The sequence below is a fragment of the Balaenoptera musculus genome, chromosome 7 (genome assembly GCF_009873245.2).
Source record: "Balaenoptera musculus isolate JJ_BM4_2016_0621 chromosome 7, mBalMus1.pri.v3, whole genome shotgun sequence".
In the NCBI taxonomy this organism is placed as follows: domain Eukaryota; kingdom Metazoa; phylum Chordata; class Mammalia; order Artiodactyla; family Balaenopteridae; genus Balaenoptera; species Balaenoptera musculus.
Window position 1 is genome coordinate 82,661,022 of NC_045791.1, and position 20,775 is coordinate 82,681,796.

General features: G+C 38.1%; 1 protein-coding gene across 1 annotated transcript in view; it reads left to right on the plus strand.

The window, feature by feature from the left end:
* The window catches only part of PARD3B (par-3 family cell polarity regulator beta), a 1,042,097-nt gene that overhangs the window by 846,625 nt on the left and 174,697 nt on the right, over positions 1-20,775 (plus strand). Inside the window, 1 exon segment of the mRNA XM_036858752.1 lies at positions 9,306-9,608. Coding sequence (XP_036714647.1) covers positions 9,306-9,608 — 303 coding nt within the window.

Here is a 20,775-nt window from a genome sequence, read left to right on the forward strand (position 1 = left end):
TCTATTTTTCTGTGAATGTGGTTTTTGTTCCACAGGCTGCAGGATTGTAGTTCTTCTTGCTTCTGCTGTCTGCCCTCTGGTGGATGAGGCTATCTAAGAGGCTTGATGGGAGGGACTGTTGGTGGGTAGAGCTGACTGTTGCTGTGGTGGGCAGAGCTCAGTAAAACTTTAATCCACTTTACTGTTGATGGGTGGGGCTGGGTTCCCTCCCTGTTGGTTGTTTGGCCTGAGGCAACCCAACACTGGAGCCTACCTGGGCTCTTTGGTGGGGTTAATAACAGACTCTGGGGGGGCTCATGCCAAGGAGTACTTCCCAGAACTTCTGCTGCCAGTGTCCTTGTTCCCACGGTGAAACAGAGCCACCCCCTGCCTCTGTAGGAGACCTTCCAACACTAGCAGGTAGGTCTGGTTCAGTCTCCCCTGGGGTCCCTGCTCCTTCCCCTGGGTCCCAGTGCACACACTCGTTTGTGTGTGCCCTCCCAGAGTGGAGTCTCTGTTTCCCCCAGTCCTGTCTAAGTCCTGCAATCAATTCCCGCTAGTCTTCAAAGTCTGATTCTCTAGGAATTCCTCCTCCCGTTGCCAGACCCCCAGGTTTGGAAGCCTGATGTGGGGCTTAGAACCTTCACTCCAGTGGTTGGACTTCTGTGGTATAAGTGTTCACCAGTCTGTGAGTCACCCACCCACCAGTTACGGGATTTGATTTTACTGTGATTGCGCCCCTCCTACCATCTCTTTGTGGCTTCTCCTTTGTCTTTGGATGTGGGGTATCTTTTTTGGTGAGTTCCAGTGTCTTCCTGTCGATGATTGTCCAGCAACTAGTTGTGATTCTGGTGTTCTCGCAAGAGGGAGTGAGCGTCCTTCTACTCCGCCATCTTGGTTCCTGGTCATCATAGGATTGTTTTGCCTGGTCTAGAATTTCTTATAATTGGAATCATATAGTAAGTTCTTCCTTTGTGTCCGGTTTCTTTCACTAAGCATGATAATTTTGAGATTCACCCCTATTCTTGAGTATTTCAGTACATAGTTTATTTTTTGTTATTGCTGATTTATATTCTATTGTATGAATATACCATTTTTTGGTTATATATTCTCCTACTGATGAATATCTGAGTTATTTCCATTTTTTGCTTTGATAAATAAAGCTACTACTGGGCATTCTTCAAGGATTTTTGTGGAAATATGTTGTCATTTCTCTTGTATAAGTACCTGAGAGGTAAATTGTTGGGTCATAGCTTCAGTGTATGTCTGGTTTTATGACAGAATCCCACATCTTTTCCCAAAGGGATTATATTGTGTTATACATCCACCAGCTGTATATGAAAGTTCTAGATGCCCCGCATCCTTCCCAACATTTGATGCTGTCATTCTTTTTCATTTTAGTAGGGGTGTCTCTTTGTGGTTTTAGTTTGCATTTCTCAGATGACTTATAATGCTGAGTACTTTTTCATTTGCTTATTGGGCATTTCTAGATCGTATTTTGTAATGTATCTGTAGAAGCCTTTTGCCCAGTTCTAATTGGGTCATTTTTCTTTCTATTATTGAGTTGCAATTATTTTTTTCAATATATTTGATACAAATCCTTTGTTAGATATGTGTGCTGCAAATATTTTCTCTCATTTGCCTGTCATTTTCTTGATTTGTTTTAATGAGAAGATTTTGATTTTAATGAAGTCGAATTTACCAGTTTTTTCTTTTATGGCTCATACTTTCTGTGTACTCTCTTGGCCTTCCCCAAGGCTGTGAAGATATTCTCTTTTATTTTATTCTAATAGCTTTATTGTGATAGCCTTCATGTTCAAGCCTATCTTGCATCTTGAATTGATTTTTGTTATGGTATAATGTAAGGCACAAGGTTCTTATTTCCCTTATGGATATCTAGTTTTTTCAGTACCACTTGTTAAAGAAATTGTCCTTTCTTGATAGAATTTTTTGGCATCTTTGTTGTAAATCACTTCACTGAATACGTATGAGTCTGTTACTGGACTCTGTTTTCTGTTCCATTCATTTATATGTCTAACCTTTGGCTTAATTACAGAAGCTTTATAGTAAGTCTTGAAGTTAGTAGTGTAAGTCTTCCAACTTTATTCTTATTTTGCTAAGTGTTTTGGTTATTCTTGGCCCTTTAACTTTCCAAATAAATTTTAAAATCACATAACTATGGAAAATAAACCTGCTAGGAGTTTGGTTGGGATGACATTCAGCCTGTAGAACAATTTGGATGAATTGTCATCTTAATAATTGAGTTTTCTGATTCACAAACAAGATATAACTCTCCACTGATTTAGATCCTGTTTAATTTCTCTCATCAGTATTTTATTGTTTTCAGTGTCTTTTCTTAAATTTATCCTTAAGTTTGTAATAGTCTTTAATCCTATTTTAAACGGTATTGTTTTCTTGTCTGATTGCTCACTATTAGTATATAAAAACACAATTGATTTTTTTATATCCAACTTGTATCACACAAAATTAATAATAAAAGCTATAATTCAAGAAAATTCCCTGATATAAAATTTAAAAGTATATATAAAAGTACATACTGAAAGAGTTATCAAACCGAAATGACTTTTCTAGTAATATTATTAGACTTTAAAGAAAAGCAAATAAAATAATTTGACCAGATAAGCAAAAAGAACAAGTTATTTATAAGTAATTTATGACAAATAAAATTAGATGGTCATCCAACTTTTCATCAGCAACACTTTGTCATAGAAAATAGAGGATGGAGTCACATGTTTTAAATAGTCAAGGGAAAAAAGTGAGCCAATAATTTTATATCCAGGAAAACTGGCTTTCAAATATAAAGGGTATACTGTTGTTAACTTAAGCAACACTATCCCATGAGTTCTCCCTGAGGAGTCTAGAAATGACTACATGTTCATTGACATTAAGATTGTGGTCCTTATGAGTTACTTATAGAGCCAAGATTAAATGAGAGTTGAGTAGAAGTATAGTCTGTAGCAGCTATATGCTTCAACAATGTAAATATAGTACAACTACAAAAATGGAGGGATGAGGGGAAGAGCTTATAAAAAGAGAAGTTTAATTCTTTTTAATAATCATACCAGTGGTACTATTGGTATTGTTATTTTGAAACTATTATATGTGTAACATAAAGCACGTTGTAACCATGTGATACGTAGTTCCAGCATTTTCTGTGTCTTGAGAAACAGGATTCTTAATGTGGAGGAAAGGAGATACATATATAATATAGACGTGCTTGTGATGAAGAGGGAACACATGGAGACCTTCTGGGGTATCCCACAAAAGTCGAGTTCTTGACCTCAGTAATAGTTACAAATATGTTTGCTTTATACCAGTTCTTTAATCCATAGATTTGTTTTGCATGAATTTCTGTATCTTTCTTTCATTTTATAATAAATAGTTAAACAAACAAAAAGGTTGTAATAGGATTTTCCTCACCAAAAATTTTAATATTAGGCAAACTTACATTACATAAACCTAATAGAAGTTTGCCAATAACTTTTACTCAATGTGTTACTTTGGTGGCGGAGCTGTAGGTGGATAACTCGAACCAGTGTGTCCCACCACATCAGACTTACACCCCGGCGTTAAGTAAATCATGCGTATCTGTGCCCATTTGCGTGTGTCCCTCTCTCTGACTGAGTGCCTCACACCACTTCCACATCTCTTCCCTGCTCCTGGAATAAGCTCCTTCAAAGCCCAGTTCATGTGGCACTGCCTTCATGATTCTTCCTCAAAACCCTTAAGCTGAATTGACTCGTACCCTTTGTACATGCAGTATCTTTGTTTTCCCAATGAATTGTTATTACTTGTTTATATCTCCTTGATAATGAACCAGGGACTTATAATTGTTCCTTTTCTCTTTCTGGTATACAGTACAATATCAGTAACTATGAGTGAATAAATCAATCAGCCAAAATTAGCAGAAAGAAAAACATGACACTCAAGGAGCTTGTAGGCTAGTTATGGAAGCAGAATATCCAGAAATGCATCAATAAAAGACTTTTATTTTGTTTTTTTTTTTTACAAAGTAGCATATAACAATTGCAGATTAATAGAGAATTTACTGGATACATAAGTAGGAGAGGAGGAGGAGAATTATTGAGGTCTATGAGGAGCTGTAAATGAGTGAGTTTAGCCTTCATTCTAGAGAGAACTAGAATTGAATAGTTGATTGGTAGAGAATGGGTACTCTAGGCCAAAGCAATTGATTTGGAAGGGACCAAATAAATGTTCAATGAATAGTAATTTGAAGAAAATTGTTATCATAACTGAGTTGATAATGGAGTCATAAGAAATCAGGTTTGGAAGACAAAGGATGCCCGCTGGTACCTGTTTAGTGTTTTGTTTTGTTTTGTTTTGTTCTGTTTCAATTTTGATTCACTACAACAGTTAGTAAGTAGTTGTAAGGGACTTTTAATATTTAAAAAAAATTTTTAAGTATCCTAAATATATATGATATAAAAATTCAAACAGTATACCTTCAATTCCACTCTCCAGAGGCAACCATTTTTGTGAATTTTTTGTGTATCCTTTCAGACATTTCCTATGCATATACAAAGATATGTACATATACATAGAAGTATTCACTAATATCTAGACCCATATGTATATCTTATTTCTTTTTAATATAGGAATAGCATGACCCTATTTTTAAATTGCACAATATTTAATTTCCCCTATAATGCACATATAGGCTGTATCTTATTTTTCACCATTATGATAACATGTAGTGTGCTTTTCTTTTTGATCATATCTGGGATCTTTTAGTTATAATAAAGAAATTTATTCCATTTTCATTTATTGTCATAACAGATAAATCTTATCATATTTTGTTACTCTCTTTTTTACTGCTTCCTCTGTTTTCTATTTTTTACTCTATGGTTGTGGTTTTGTTTTGTGTATTTCTCTTCTGCTGATAATTTGTTGTTTTACTGGGCTTTTTGTAATTGTATTTCATATACTATGACCCGTTTCCTGATTTATCAACTTTAAGCAGTAACTATGGATGCCTGCTTTAAAAGGTGAGGAATGCTTTCTCCTAAATCACCTCCTTGTTAGCTTCTGATTTTCATAGTGATATTTTTATATTGTCAGAGTTTATAATATTTACACTTTTCTGTAATTATTCTTCCTACAAATGTTTAGCCTTCATTTTATATTTAAATGAATGTTTTGCTCAGCTCCACTCCTGTCATTCCCCAGCTTTGCTGGGCTGAATTCTTCGTTTAGATTCAATTCTTGGTTGGCTGCTATTCATTATTAAGTAGTTTTGCAAGATGGGTCAACAAGCATTATATTCTCTTGAGTTTGCAAATGTTTGAAAACGTTTTTCTTTTGTCTTTATTTATGTTTGAGGCCAGCCTGAATTTGCCTGGATTTTTAGATGACTTGATTTTTCTCTTGACACAATACTTAATGCTTACTACATGCAATAACCCCTAATATTTTCTCTTTTATTATATTTAATTTTCTAAATGCTTGTTATCACCCATTAAGTTAATTCCATGTTCTATGGTGTTTAATTTTTTTTTTTAGAAATCTGTACTAAAATATAGTATTAGATGACAGGGCATAGTGATCTAAGGTCACCAGCCACTTGAATTCCATGTGTTCTCTCAAAATATCTTCTTGCCTGGTCTGCTGGGTGCACTGCCCTGAGGGCTTGTTTTCTATGGCCTTCCATTTTGGGAGAGCACATCACCCTAACAAGAGATCAACCTGCTTAGTGAAGCCTCTTAAATGACTTAAGGTTTTATTTTGCTGGGTTCATGTTTATCTCTGCTCTGCTCATCCTGCACTGTCAGCTACAAAGCAGGTTCATGCTTCTTTTCTCTTCTCCTCATTTACCTCCATGAAGTTTCTTCAGGGTAGAAGGAAATTTCTCTCTCAGTGGAAATCTGTCTCTTCTAGCCCTGCCTCTCCTCCCTTCTGAGGTTGGAACCTCACAAAGATTTACCCTACAATCCCAATGTCCTACCCCTGTCTTCAAACTCTCTTTTTCTAAGTAAAAGTTTGTTGTCTGTGGTCCTCTGAACTCTTTCTCTTACTTTCAGTAAAATGCCTACCCTGCTAGAGACAAAGGTATATATCAGCTCTTGATATACTATCCCTTTTGGATTGAGTTCGAATTTCATTGCATGTTTTAAGATTATGGCTGTATTCTAATTATATTGTAGATGGAATTTTCTTCCCAATTTCTCAATTGTTCATTCATCTAGAGTTCAGGGAACAAAGTAGAATAACCATACTCTTACTCTATCATTTATCACAATCTTCTGTTAGAGATCCTTGATCCGACAGAGATATGATATAAATGCTCTTTTGAGAAAGATTATTCTAATCACCTTTTAAGGTATAGATTAAAGTGGGATATGGTGACATGTCCAAAAAATCTTAGAATAATCTAGCCAGCACAGTCTAATAGAACCTGCTGCAGTGATGGAATTATTCTATATTTGCACTGTCCAATGTAGTAGTCCCTAGCTCATGTAGCTGTTGAGTACTTGAAATGTGGTTTGTGAAACTGAGAAACTGAATTTTAAATTTTTTTAAATTGTAATTAATTCCAATTTAAATTTATATAGCATCATATGGTTAATGGCCACCATATTGGACAGTGCAGATCTAGGCAATATAAAGCCTGAACACTAAACTGTGGCTAAAGTAAATGGAAATAAAAGAGGCTATCCAAGAGGTATAATGGAAAAAAGAAATAACAATGTTTTTGTAGGGGAAGAGAGAGGGAGGAGATTTAAACAATTCAAAGGTAAGTGTGCTGGAGAGAATGAGGAAGCTGGTGGTACCATCCAATCAAAAGGGGATATTATCCAGGGCTATTTTGAAAAATAGATATTTTAACAGGTTGAGTTCCCAGTGGTAAGGAGACATCCACGTGGAAATGACTATATAAACAATTAGAATTCTCACACTGAATTGGAACAGAGGGAGGTCAGAACAACCAAAAAAAAATCTATTTCCTTGACATTTCTCTCTTGAGAGAGTCTTCTCTGCTTCCATACACCCCTTTTCAGAGATTGCCTTGTCCTCCCCCACGCGGAGAGATCCTGATATATGGCATAATAATGACGGTTCACAGAAATTACTATTTCACCTACTGAGTGATTAATATGAAATTAGTTACTGAAACACTCAGTGGCGCAGAGAGGAGAAATTTGATTTTGTTTTAGAAAGGAAAAATACAAGGTAAAATATTGCTTTGCATATATGGAGTAACTTTTCATCTGAGAATCTTTACATACTCAGCAAGCTTAATTAATGAGAAAACCTCTAAAAAAGAGAAATGATGAAATAAGGAACACAGATTCTAGTGTTCTATTTCTGTGATTTTTAAAAGTCAAGCTTGGTGATTTCCTCTTTCATTAATGCACAAGTGTAGCCCCGTGTGGCAGCCATGAGATGTTATCTTTCTGCTGAGTGATTTCTCTAGAAGGCATCCCACTTAGGAGGAATAGTAACCACACAAAATCCCGCCCCCTAACTTTATTGATGTCCTGTGCTCTATTTGCAATGGAAATCCATCCATATCATCACAGTGCAGCAAGCATCCTCCAATAATCCAGTCGGCATCGTCCCTGGAACGATTGTTTTGTTGCAGAATGGAGCAGGTTATCTTCTTCATCAAAAATTATTCAAAACAAACATCCATGAATCTGGAACTAACATGCATTGAAAGAGGACAGGCAGAGCCTCTTAACGGGTACCCTACTGTGTAATCTTCCTTTCATCTTCATTCAAAATCCCTTGGAGATTCAAGCTCCCCTTTGCACAGAATATAAATTCTTCTCATTACTTATGTGTAGGGTACATGATTTGACCTAGTCAAAAGAGATATGCAATAATGTATCCTGGCATTTATTTTCATCTGTTATGACTTGAAGATACTGTTTTTTTTGGTCCTATACCTTCTTCTTCATCTTTTTATTTTTCCTTCCTCCTCTCTACTCAAAGGGGAAAAAAAGCCATTCTGCCAAAAGGGAAAAGACCTTGAAAAATCATGGCTTTTAAAGATTTTTACAAAGAGTTTGATGTTCTGTAAAATAAAACTAGCTGCCATGTGCAAAAATAGCTGTTTTTATTTGAAGAGGAAAAGATACTGAGAGAATTCAGTTTCTGTTTTTTCACTCATCCAGGCCTTCGATATACATTTCCAGGCATATATAGATCTTTCACTTCTAGCCCACGGTCCTCTCATATTCTCTGAGCCTAGTTCTTCAGATTTATCCCCATCCTTTCTTGAGTCTTTCTTTCACCACCTGAGCCAGCATCGTCTTATTTTTCTCCTCCTGTACACAATGTACCTTGTTTGCCCGGTGATGTGAAGTTACATTCTTTCCTCATTAGTGGAGAACACCTCCTGACACCATCGAATCACCATCGTCCAATAAGATGCCACAGTGACCTTTCCATTTTAACATGTAACTGGGAATTTAGGAGATCTGGCCTAACACTTTCCAGACTAAATGAAAAATTCTCAAATTCAGTTGGATTTGGAATCCACCTAAGTATATTTTTCTGCTCCCATTCCCAGTAGTCTACACAGTAAGTACGCTGATTAGCAGTAGCATTTTGTAATATCACTAAAGGCTTTAGAGCTGTGGAGTTCTGCCAGTAATGGTGTTTAATTCACTTATATGCGCCAATTCGTCTCTGTCAGGAGCCTATTAATTTCTTCACTATTTTACTCTGTCCATAGCCCCTGTATAATGAAACACAATGATCCCCATTTGTGTAACCAAAAAACTTAGAGTCTCTCATAAATTATCTCTGATCCCACTGCTTTTAGTGACCAGAAAGCCTCTGTATTTCTTTTTCATATTTAAATCAATTTTTGCAAGCTCTTTTCTTTAGAAGAATACACAAGAACTCAAAGTCACCAAATGATAAAATCACAGACAAAGTATAAGATTCTGATGGGCTCTTTAACATGCATCCCTGTCCCAAGTCAGACTTCTTTAATATTACATCAAAGATGGCCTATTCCCATGAGCACAGCCCATTTATAGGGAGGAAATGTTACTGAAAATCAGCCTCTGACTCTGCAATCAGCCCAGTCATCAGTGGGCAGGATGTTAAAATACCTATAGCATTGCTATAAAAGTAAAGACCCTGTAACAAATAAAGGTCAGAGATATAAAATTAATCCTGTGGAATCTGCTGTTGGCATTTCTGCGTGGTGTGATCTTGAGTATCCAGGAAAGTGACAGTTAAGTGACTGACTAGGAGGAATTAACGTAGATTCAGGAGAGTCTCTCATTGTATCAGCATATAAACTCACATACATCTTGTTCTGCATTTTTCAGGATTGGGGCAAAACATCAGGAGCTAAGGGAAAAGCAAGCAAGAGGTCTTATTGATTATGCTGCTGGTGCAATTGGATCACTGCATGATATGGACGATGATGAAATGGACCCCAACTATGCCAGAGTAAACCACTTCCGGGAACCATGTGCATCAGCAAATGTCTACAGGTCTCCATCTCCCCCTCGGACTGGACCACTGGGGTACCCTCGGGATGGCCGTCCACTGTCTCCAGAGAGAGACCACTTAGAGGGTCTCTATGCCAAGGTCATCAAGCCATACCATCCACCAGTGCCAGTTGACAGGTAATATAACTTATTGAAAGATGAATGTAGTTTTAATCCAGTAAGTTTCAAATCATCTCTACTGCTGAAGCAGATAAAACTATATCCTTCAATCTATTAAAACTGAAATGATATAGTACCCTTGACAAGTGCTATGCTTTGACCTACCCGTAAGGTATCAGCCACCAAAAATAAAACAATTGACAGTTCTAAGGTGGCATGAATGAATAGTAGTAGTTGAGTTCATGAGGCAACAGGGAGCAATTTTTGAAGGAATATTGTAACAGAGAACTAGTGATAAAACTCTGAAGGAATATTGTCCTTTCTCCTAAGAGCCCTACTATATAAGACTTATTCAAGAAGATGGCATGACACTTGGAGGTGAAGAGTCAGAGAAGAGAGTGGTGACTTCTAAGTGGGTGTGATTATAGATAGCCTCAGAATTGCAGAAGACTTTGCAAAGATTGGGATTTTCTACGGAAGGCATATGTGATCCTGCATAGATATTCATGGGTGATCAGAGGTAGAAAGGAGATAATCTTGGCAATAGGAGTTTGATGAAGTAGAGAAAGATAAGAGGTGACAAGGCCAAGGATCTTTAGGTTTTGCAGCTGAGGAAAGAGATAATAGGACCATCTGTCAGCACAATTGAAGTAGGTAGGGAAGAAGATGATTCCAACCCCACCTCCTGCCAAAAGCAAAATGCCTTATCCCTTGAAAGGCTGGTATAAGAGAGTGTTAGTCAATATATATTGTTAGGTGACCCTTGGAATTACACACAGAAGGAATGAGTTGACTGACCTTGGTTTAATCTGCTGTAACTTGAAGTCTGGAGGGAGGAGGTGAGGGGGGAAGGGTGGCAGGCACAAAGAGCTCTCATTCCAGATGAAAAAAAGACTTGTTTTCCAGATTCCTTTTGGTCCTGACAACCACCCACTCCCAATTAGTAACCAGCGTTTGTGTGATAGCGTGATATATCGTATATGTTTACCGTTTACATTTCCCCAGCTGGGTGATATTATGCACTTTCAATTAGGTTGGGGAGAGGAAGGAAAATCATGGCGTTTTTATGCAGACTGTGAAGTGCAGCTTCACAAGACTGATTACCTTTCAGAGCCTTTCCAATAACCAAGTGGGAAGGAAGGAGCAATTTTTAATCCTTACTGTCAAGCCTCCAGGTTGATAGTATTAAAGAAAGATGGTCAAGTTTTTCTTTGGGATAAAATGAAAATATAAATTCCTGTGACTGTGTGAGACAGCCATAACAAAACTGTTAATTCAAAGGACTGATTAAAAGCTGGCCTTTTTCTCCCAAGCCTTTATAAAGGGTTGAATTTTTATCACGTAAATAATGATACCAGGCATGAGTCTCTTCTGGCCCAGATGACAGCCAATCTTCCCTTCTCTAAATCAGATAGGTCTTCATAGTAAACCCCTTGGCAAGTGCCCTCTGCTAGAATCCCAGTGCAGAACTGTTTCTAGAAACCTCCAAAGCCAATATTTCCGATTCTAATTCCATGAAAATAAATAATAAGCATTCTGTTTAAAAATGTCCACTACTCAAATGCATGTGGAGAATTCTGTGTTAAGCCACACTGAACAGGTTTTCTTACTTCTTTCTTCTTATCCCCAATGGCTAATGTGCATTGAAAGTCTCTAAGAGGAGCATACAACAGTCAATGCTTATCACTCCTCAATTTTCTGTCACCTAAGGCTTATTTTTTTTTGTCAAACATTATGATTGTTCTTTGGAACACTAGAAGACTCTATCCTGAAGCTAATTTTCACCCACATAGATTTGACCTGGACAGAAATTTCTTAGGATAATTGTAACTGTAGCCACTATAGAATGATATCAGGAAAAAAAAAAATGTTATTTACTGCCCAGCCCAGACATGTATAAGCAATATTCTTTCCTTTGGCTCTGACCTCTTTGTATTAATAAATGATCTAAAGTTCCTTCAGTGGAGTTTTAGACAGTTGTCATATTTTTGGATAACAGATCAAAGTGTAACTCTTTATACTCAGAATTATCTTTATTCTGCTCTTATCTTTTTTTAAAATTTTATTATTATTATTTTTTTAACATCTTTATTGGAGTATAATTGCTTTACAATGGTGTGTTAGTTTCTGTTTTATAACAAAGTGAATCAGTTATACATATACATATGTTCCCATATCTCTTCCCTCTTGCATCTCCCTCCCCCCCTCCCTCCCTATCCCACCCCTCTAGGTGGTCACAAAGCACCGAGCTGATCTCCCTCTGCTCTTATCTTTAATCGTATTTAAAAATTGTTCTGCTCCTTGTTCTTTAAGTCTTAAGCAGTTTTTGTCTTGGCACATAATAAGCCTTCAATAATGTTAGCTATCATCATCATCATCATCATTATCATTACTGGTTTTTATCAGTGAGGTTCTGAACTTTCCAACATGCCTGGGTCCAGGTGAGTCTAAGCGAGTTGCTGTGGCAGCATCCCGAACAGTGCTCATAAGCAGGAACTCTGAGCTCTAACCCTACCTTATTTACAGTTAGAGGCCTGTCATTCTTTCAGTCATCTGTACAGACTTTGACTCACTCAGTAAGTGTTCATTTGGCACCTACTGTGTTCTAGCCTCTGTTGTAAGCTCTAGGGATGATACAAAGATGACTCTGATATGGTCCCATTCCAGAGGAAGTCATATTCTAGGGAGGAGGGAATCAACACATGTAAAAATAGATAATTGCAATTTAATGTAAACAGAAGAAAAAGAAGCTTTTCTTTTCTAACTCTGCTGCTCACAAAAGGTCTCCAAAAGGAAATGATATTTGAACTGGCTCTGGAAGGATTCATAAGAACTGACCAGATACAGTAGAAAAATTGTTTTCCTTACAGACTAATTAGCATGCACAGGGGTGAAGTGGCCGGAAAGAGCATGGCACATTAGGAAAGCTCAGAAGCACCCAGAACATGGAGAGTGGATGGGAAGGAAAGTGAGAGGAGATGAGGCTGGAAAGCAGATTGGAGCCAAACTGTGAATGAATAGGTTCCATTCCTATACTCACACTTATTAATTGGTAGTAGCTGTCTGCAAATCTGTGTTAAGAAGGATTCTGATCAGATTCCCAGAGGTTGGGGATGAAGGGAGAGGTGAACGGGTGAAATACAAAGAATTCCGAGGGCAGTGAAAATACTCTGTATGATGTTATAAAGATGGATACGTGTCATTATACATTTGTCTAAACTCCTAGAATGTACAACACCAAGAGTGAACCATAATGTAAACTACAGACTTTGGGTAATAATGATGTGTCAGTGCAGGTTCACAGTTTTAACAAATGTACCACCCTGGCAGGGCATGTTATTAAGGAGGGAGGCTATGCATGTGTGGGTGCAGAGGGTATATGAGAAATCTCTGTACCTTCCCCTCAATTCTGCTGTGAACTTAAAACTGCTCTAAAAAAATAAAATCTTAATTAAAAAAAAAAGAAAGAAAGAAAGAAGGGTTCTGAAGTTATGCTTGAATAGTTGTGTCTGCCCTGGGCTCCAGAAGGATGAGCAGTAGTGTGTGTGCAGTGGGTGATCCTGTGCACAATGGGAGCCACCAAAATGCCGTAATTAGGTAATGAACTGATAGATCTGTATTTGGGGAGAATAGCTCTGCCAGCTTGATGGCAGACAAAAAGGAAGATGGTTAGATGGTGAGATAAATTAAGATATGATTAGAGTAGTGAAGGATGGCAAGGGCCTGGGATAAGAGAGTGTCACTGGAGACAGGAGAAAATAAGAAAGAGCCAAAAACCTTAGCATAAAACTAGGAGAAAGATGTTTAGCAGAGACCACAGAGGTAAGATTTTCAAATGCTTCAGAGAGGTCATTAGAATGAGGACTAAAAAGAGGATTTGGGATATGGCCACTAAGAGGTTATTATTTAATTTAGAGAGAACAGTGTCAATAGCCAGATAGGAGGAGAGGGAAAATTACAATAAGAGAGTTGATTAGGAAGTGAGAACTGAGTGAGCATGGTGGTAAAGAGAGAGAAGAGTAGTTGTAAGATGGGAAGGCTTGCAACCTTGAAATTCTTTACATGACAGTATTTCAGAGCTAACAAGAGAATTCAGAGACCATCCACAATAGCCTTCTCTTATTATCATTGCAGAAACTGAGGCCCAGAGAAACTGGGTAACTTGCCCAAGATAGCACAGCATGGAGTCAAGACTTTATTTATTTAGTGTCTACTAAGTGTCAGGACCTGAGTTCAGTACTGGGTCCATCAGGAAACAAGGAGGAAGACGGGGACCTTCTTCTCCATATGGAGCTTATGTCCACTGGATGCTACAAATGTAAACATGCAATGAGAACACAGTGTGAAAAGTGCTCCTGTAAGGGAAGCACGGGGTGACTGCTGAGTTTGGGGTTGCTGGGTTGGAGGCACAGGGAACAGTGTGGGCGAAAGCCAGGAGGTGAGAGGAAGCACGCTGTGTTAGAGGAACCAGAGGAAACACGATAAAATAGAAAATAGAAACCGGAGTGAGAGGAGTAATGACGAGAGATAAGACACGAGGGTCAGAGAGCTGGGCAAAAGGCAGATGACAGAGCCTGGTGGGCCTCCGTGAGGAGTCTGGACCCCATCCTGAGAGGTAGGACAGGGCTCACGGAGGGTTGAACTGTGAGACTTAGTCCTGGAATTAAACCCCGCCTAGGCAGTTGACCCTCACCTCCTCATCTGCAAAAGGAAGGTTATATTGACAGCCTCACATGTAGTGATGCTTAAGTACGATTTTACTTTTTGCATTTTGGGGGTATCTATGTAAAGTATACCTCTATTTGTTCATATATCTCTGTGTCCAAGGAACATGTCATATTGTGTGGTTCACAGTGGCTTCTGAATAGGGGCAGCTTCTGCCTCTTACCTCCCTGCTTCTCAAGGGTTGACCCTGAATGCTCAGCCCTTCTGAGAAACACTTGGCTTATAAAGGATTCATCTTTGCAAGATGGTGGTTAAAAAAATCCCTACCACCATGACAGATTCAAAAGACTGCATTTGCCCAGGACTGTTTCTCCCAGGATTTGAACAGAGCATGGGTTAAGTCCCGTCCCCAAAGCCTGGCAACTACTTAGGGTTTATAATGCATTAGGCTCCCTCCGCAATGCCAGCATTTAAAGGCTCCCACAGTATATGACCATTACAGCTTTATGTCTGGGTGAGGATACAGTAGTCCCAAGTAGGGGCAATGGAAAGTGTGTGTGGCCCTTGATGCAGTTGAGGTTCTGCGTTACTCCACGGGGTTATCTGAAATTCTTTACTAGAGTTAGCCAGATGTGTTGAACCACGCACCCCATCAGTAAAAATGCTTTTGGGTGTTAACTGCCCAAAATATGTGTATTTGTTTCTAAGTGATACTCACTTATTTACCTTACTAGTATATGCATTGTAGAATACACACCAAATATAGAAATTAATAAAAGAATGAGATTTTGTTTTAAACATAAGTAATAGTTCTAATGTGTTCTTCCTCCTCTCAAACGGGGTGCACACAGCTCATTTTGGAGATGATTGGTCTCAAGTTCAGGCTCCATGGGGATAGGGACCTTGCCTGCTTTGGCTCACCATTATCTCTACAATTCCCAGAACAGTCTACACTCAATGAATAATTTTTGCCCCAAGTAACATTTACCATAGATCGTGGATCAACCTACCTGGACACAGAATCTAAACCTCATTATTAGCCCTTCAGATATTTGAAGTGGCTGCTATGACCACCTTCATTAACAAACATTTGTTGAATTCCAACATGAGGCAGGCTCTGTGCTCAGAGCTGGCTTTACAAGGATGAAGAAAACAAATACATAACCTTGAGAAGTATAATCATTTCTTCAGTAGAAACTCCCCTAGCTATCTTAGCCATGTCTTATGTTATAATCCACATCTTTAGCCTTCTTGGTAGCTGTATTCTGAGTACACTCAAGTCTACTGAGTTTATGACTGCCCTCTGTTGAGCGTGCCATGCAGAACTGGATTCTGTGTTTCAGATATGGTCAGAAAAGCACAGAAATCGATGGGACTCTTACATCCTTTGGTCTTAATTCTTTACACTTGTTAATGTGGCCTAATTAACAAGGCAACTAATCAGCTGTCATTATTGGCTCACATTGCATCAACTTAAATATGTGCTTGTTAGGTTTGGCCAATTGTTATAGCCAATAAAGATATTTTAAAGTATTGATTTTTGTCCTCCAATATATTAGCTATCCTTCCTAGCTTTATACCATCCTCATATTTAATCATTGTGGACTCGTATATGTTATCGATAAGATCATTGGTCAATGTCAAGTACAATCCTTGCAACTCATCACTCGAGACCTCCATCAATCGATACTCCTTCAGATGTTAAGTTAGCTATTAATCCAGTCTGCTGTTTATCTGGTGTGCATTTTCGGTCCATCCATGAACATCGTGGAAGACAGTTTGTTAAAAACCATAACTCATTAGATGTCCCTAAGCTTGTCATCAGAACTAATGTTATCTTCCTACCATGTTACTTGAATGTCCATTTGGTTCAGAGTTGGGCTGAACAGTTGTCCACATAATGGACTAGCCAAATTTCTAGGGGCCTCAGAAGAGCTGTCAATAGCAACAGTGTGTTCAGTCAGACCCTGTTTGGCTGTAAACAATAGAAAACCCAACTGATATACTTGTCTCAACCTTCAAGGAAAGTAGGTGGCCCTGGCCCTCATAAAGTGGCCTCTTTTCATTTCTTTTCCTCTACTTTCCCCCAGTGGCTAGGCCTTTTTCTCATGTTGCCTCATGATTCTCAGATGGCTATTGCAGCTACAGACTTTGTGTCCACCCGCCAAGAAGAAAGTAGGAAAAAAGTGCAAATGGCCAATGAAATGTGCCAGTCAAGTTCATCTCTTTGAAAAGATTTCCCAGGAGACCCCAACAACTTCTCATTGGCAAAACCTATAAGTCTCCTGTAGTTACAAGACGGTACTGAGAAATAGTGTTTCATCTTTCCAGTAAGTAAAGACAAGGGAGAAAGGAGTTCTAATGGCTTTTAGGGAATCACTCCATGGAATCCACCACAGATTACCTCTAGATGATATCTCTTCTTTTGTTTTTTAATTCCATTTCATAATGCAAAAATTATAGATTGATGCTACAGTATATTGATGTTCAGTATATTGTTGTGGGAGGCAATTCTTATTATGTAGACCCTTTTTATAGCTAAGACCCAAATATTTCAGTCTGAATAACTTCTAATATCACTGAAGTAAAGCAAGTGGGGAACATGTATTCTTAGTTTTCTGGAAAACTGAAAACATACTGGAAAAGTATGTTTGGGGAAATTTAAAGATAAGGATGATGAAGGATAAGAAAAGTGTTAACAGGAAAGCTTCATGGCCAGCTGTGAACATCTCTTGTGCTCCTGGGGCAATGCAGGATCATTGATGTCTCTTTCCCAAACAGTTGCTTGATTTCAGAGGTCTAATATTTCAGTGAGTCACAGCTTTGTCATGCACGGTTCATGCCTCTGTTGGTGTTTATCCCCAATCTCTTTCTCTAGTGATTTTTCCTGTTAATTTTACTTTCATTTAACAGCTTTTTTGCTCTCACTTCTGATTCACAGCTTTGTGAGGCTGTGTGTAGGGATTTGAACAGTGAATACAGTAGATTACTTGGAGATGTGTCTTTTAGTTTCTACAAACAGAGCCAAAGTACTCTTGGTTCAGTTTGGGAATCCCAGTGATAAATGCCATATCCATAGAGAGTTAAAATTCATCAGTTGAACAAAGCAATCAGATTTTTTTTCTTAGAACATATTACCATCAATTTTTAAGTGACTTTTAAAGAATAATGAGAAATCTCTTAATGAAAGAATCTCTATGACCAGATAAGTGCTAATAGTAACTGATATACCATTAACTCTACTTTCCTCCATCCCCTCTCTTTAAAACTTGATGTTCTCATTAGCTTTTTTTTCCATCTTCTGAGAGCCCTACTCTTGGGACTCTACTAGACTTATGTTTGCCTAAGTTGAGAGTTTCCAGGGGTGACAAATGTAGACACCCTTCTCCTTTATTATGCATGAGCTAGGCAAGGATGTTTGGCACTCAGTGACCATCCATTTCCAAGACCTCCACCCCTATGCCATCCCCAGTCACTGGTAGTAAGTGAGCACATTTGAGGAATGCTTGCCAAAGAATTACTCTGATTTCTTAAAGCTGTCATCTAAGCACTGACTTGACTGTTTTTCAAACAAATGTCCTGATCCTGAGGATATATTCATCTAACTTACCCTGTTTACTAAGAGAGGTAGGAGGGAATACACAGAATTTTTTAGACATCATAGATAGCACGGAACAGAACCAAATACAGAGTCTTCTGCCCTCTAGGGGGATGCAGCTGATATATTGGAATAGTAATGGTGATATGCTATGAGAAAGTTAAGCCAAAGAAGCTATAGGAGCACAAGAGAAGGGCACTGAATGCAGATCTGGGTGGCCAAAGAAGACCTCCTTGGAATCTATATTGTGACCTAAAGAACAAGTCGAAATTAATCAGGCAGGCAGAAGAGCATGACAAAGGCCCAAAGAGAAAACATGGTACACTTAGAGAACTGCATATATCAGAAGAGCTAGAGTGTGGTATGTAAATTGGGGCCAGCTAGAGGAAAAAGATGAAGGTGAACAAAGGCCATATTGTTAAAGGCCATATAATCTGAGATAAAGCATTTAGACTCAAGAGCAACAAGGAACCCTTGACATGGAGGTAGCTTGTTCAGATTTATGCTTCGGAAAGTAACAGAAATTCTGTAGAGTAGGTATCTATTTCACAAGTGTGAAACTAGCAGCTCAGAGAAATTAAGAAACTTACCTATAGTAACATAGGTAATAACGTTGGCAGAGCCAGGATCCCAGCCCAGGTCTGAGTCCAAAATCCATGCATGAGCTTCCAGCTATGCTAGGGATTTTCAAACTGCAGGCTGTAACCTTGAAATCCATTTAGTGGGATCAACCAACATTTTTTTTTAAGAAAATAGGATTGACAAGAATAGAAAAGATCATTGCATAGATTGTAATAAGTGTAAGAATTATTTCATAATTTCTTTAAGTTATATATGTATGTAAAATGTATATACATATATGCATATGTATACAGAGTATACAGGGTATGTGAGTGAATACTGGGATATGATGCAAAATGCATTTATCACTGTAGATTGCAGTTTACAATGTTGGAATCCACTAAATGTGCAAAGAGCATGCATGTTGCTCCTCACCTGCCAGACACCCTGCCCTCCCTCTCTCCCTCATTCATTCATTCATTCATTCATTCATTCCATTAAAAAATATTAGATGTCTGTTAGGTGCAAAGCATCCTACTCAAAGCTATAGAGGTACAAAGAAGTATCAGAAGCCTTAGGCTTTGACCTCCTTCTCTGTAGTGGTGCTAGATTTGTGTTGATCTACCACACTTACTCCAGGCCACTTGTGACCTGAGGTTTGCATTACTCTATTAGGTGAAGCCACATACCTTTTCATTACACAATCTTTGCTGTTGCTAGAGACAGATTCCAAAGCACCCTCTTCATAAATTCTGTATTTAATGCAATGTGTAATCAAGAATAAGTCATTGTTAGGTCAGTTGCTTTCCTGTGTTTATCCTTTCAAACAATAAATAATCAGTGGGATGAGAAAGGGCAGTAAAAGATAGTTTTAATGTCAGTACTCATAAGTGTCCAACATCTTAAAGAGATGTTTTAATATTTATACACTGCAGAATACTCTCCCCTCTGGAGAGCTGACTGGGAATTGATATGAACCCAGACAGAAATAGAGTTCAAGAGCCATTGTTTTGCACAGACTTTCAATCAAGGCTGAGTAGCACTCTGGATTCCCTCAAACTTGGCTATTACTCAGCCTCTGGCTTTCCTCTGAGCACAAGGCTAGGAGGGATATTCGCTTCAGTGCAGACACAGTGGATTTTCTATGTCAAGGTCAGTAGCTGGACTGGGCGCAAGCCATGCCCATCCTTAGAGCAAAGCCTGGCTGGGTATCCTTATACAACTCCTTCTTATTTTCTTTCTGGCTTAGTATCCTCATGTATAAAATGAGCATAATCGTAGTACCTACCTAAGACTGTTGTTACAAGAATTTAACTGAGTTTATGCATGAAAACAAACAGACAAAAAAACCAGCATCCAGCAGTTAATAAGCACCATTAAAGTTTAAGCTAATATTATATATGCTGTTATCTGGGCATTTACACCATTCTGCAATTAAGAGTACTACTAATCTCCTAGGAGTGAATTAAAGTTGGGTGGAGAGTTCCAAAATGTTCTTACTTCTCCATTTAGTAAATTTTTTTTCAGTTTGGATGAACAGTTCTTGCCAACATGACCTCATGTATTTTTGTTCGCTTCTTTCATAACCATATACTTATAGTTATTATATATAGTCATGTTTATACATAATTATAATTACTTCTTAACTCTTTATTTTGAACTTTTTATAAAGTCACAGGAAGTTGAAATATAGTGTAGAGAAATCTCTTGTACACTTCACCCAGTTTTCTCCAGTGGCTGCACCTTACATAATTATAATACAATATGAAAATCAAGAATTTGATTTTGGTACAATGTGTGTGTAGTTCTATGCCATTTTATCACACATCTAACCACTTCTGCAATCAAGATGTGGAACTAATTCATCAACACAAAGCTATCCTTCCTGCTACCCCTTTACAGTTATACACCCTCTTCCTTCCACCATCCCCAACCCCTGGCAATCATTAATCTGTTTCACATCTCTATAATTCTGTCACTTCTAGAATACTGCATAAATGGAATCACATAAATGGGGAAGTTTGTGACCTTTTGAGATTGGCTTTTTTCACACAATATAATGCCCTTGTGGTCCATCTGAGTTGTTGTGGGTATCAGTAGTTCATTCCTTTTATTGCTGAGTAGTAGTCTGTGGTATGGACGTACCACAATTAGTTTAATCATTCACCTACTGAGGGACATTTTAGTTATTTCCAGCTTGGTAACAGAGCTGCTATGAATAGTCACCAATAGATTTTTGTGTGAACATTAAGTTTTATTTCTTTCTTTCTCATCTGTAAGTTTCTAACTTTATTTCCTTATCCTGTCTTATTACAATGGCGAGAACTTCCAGTTCTATGTTGAACAGCAATCACAAGAGTG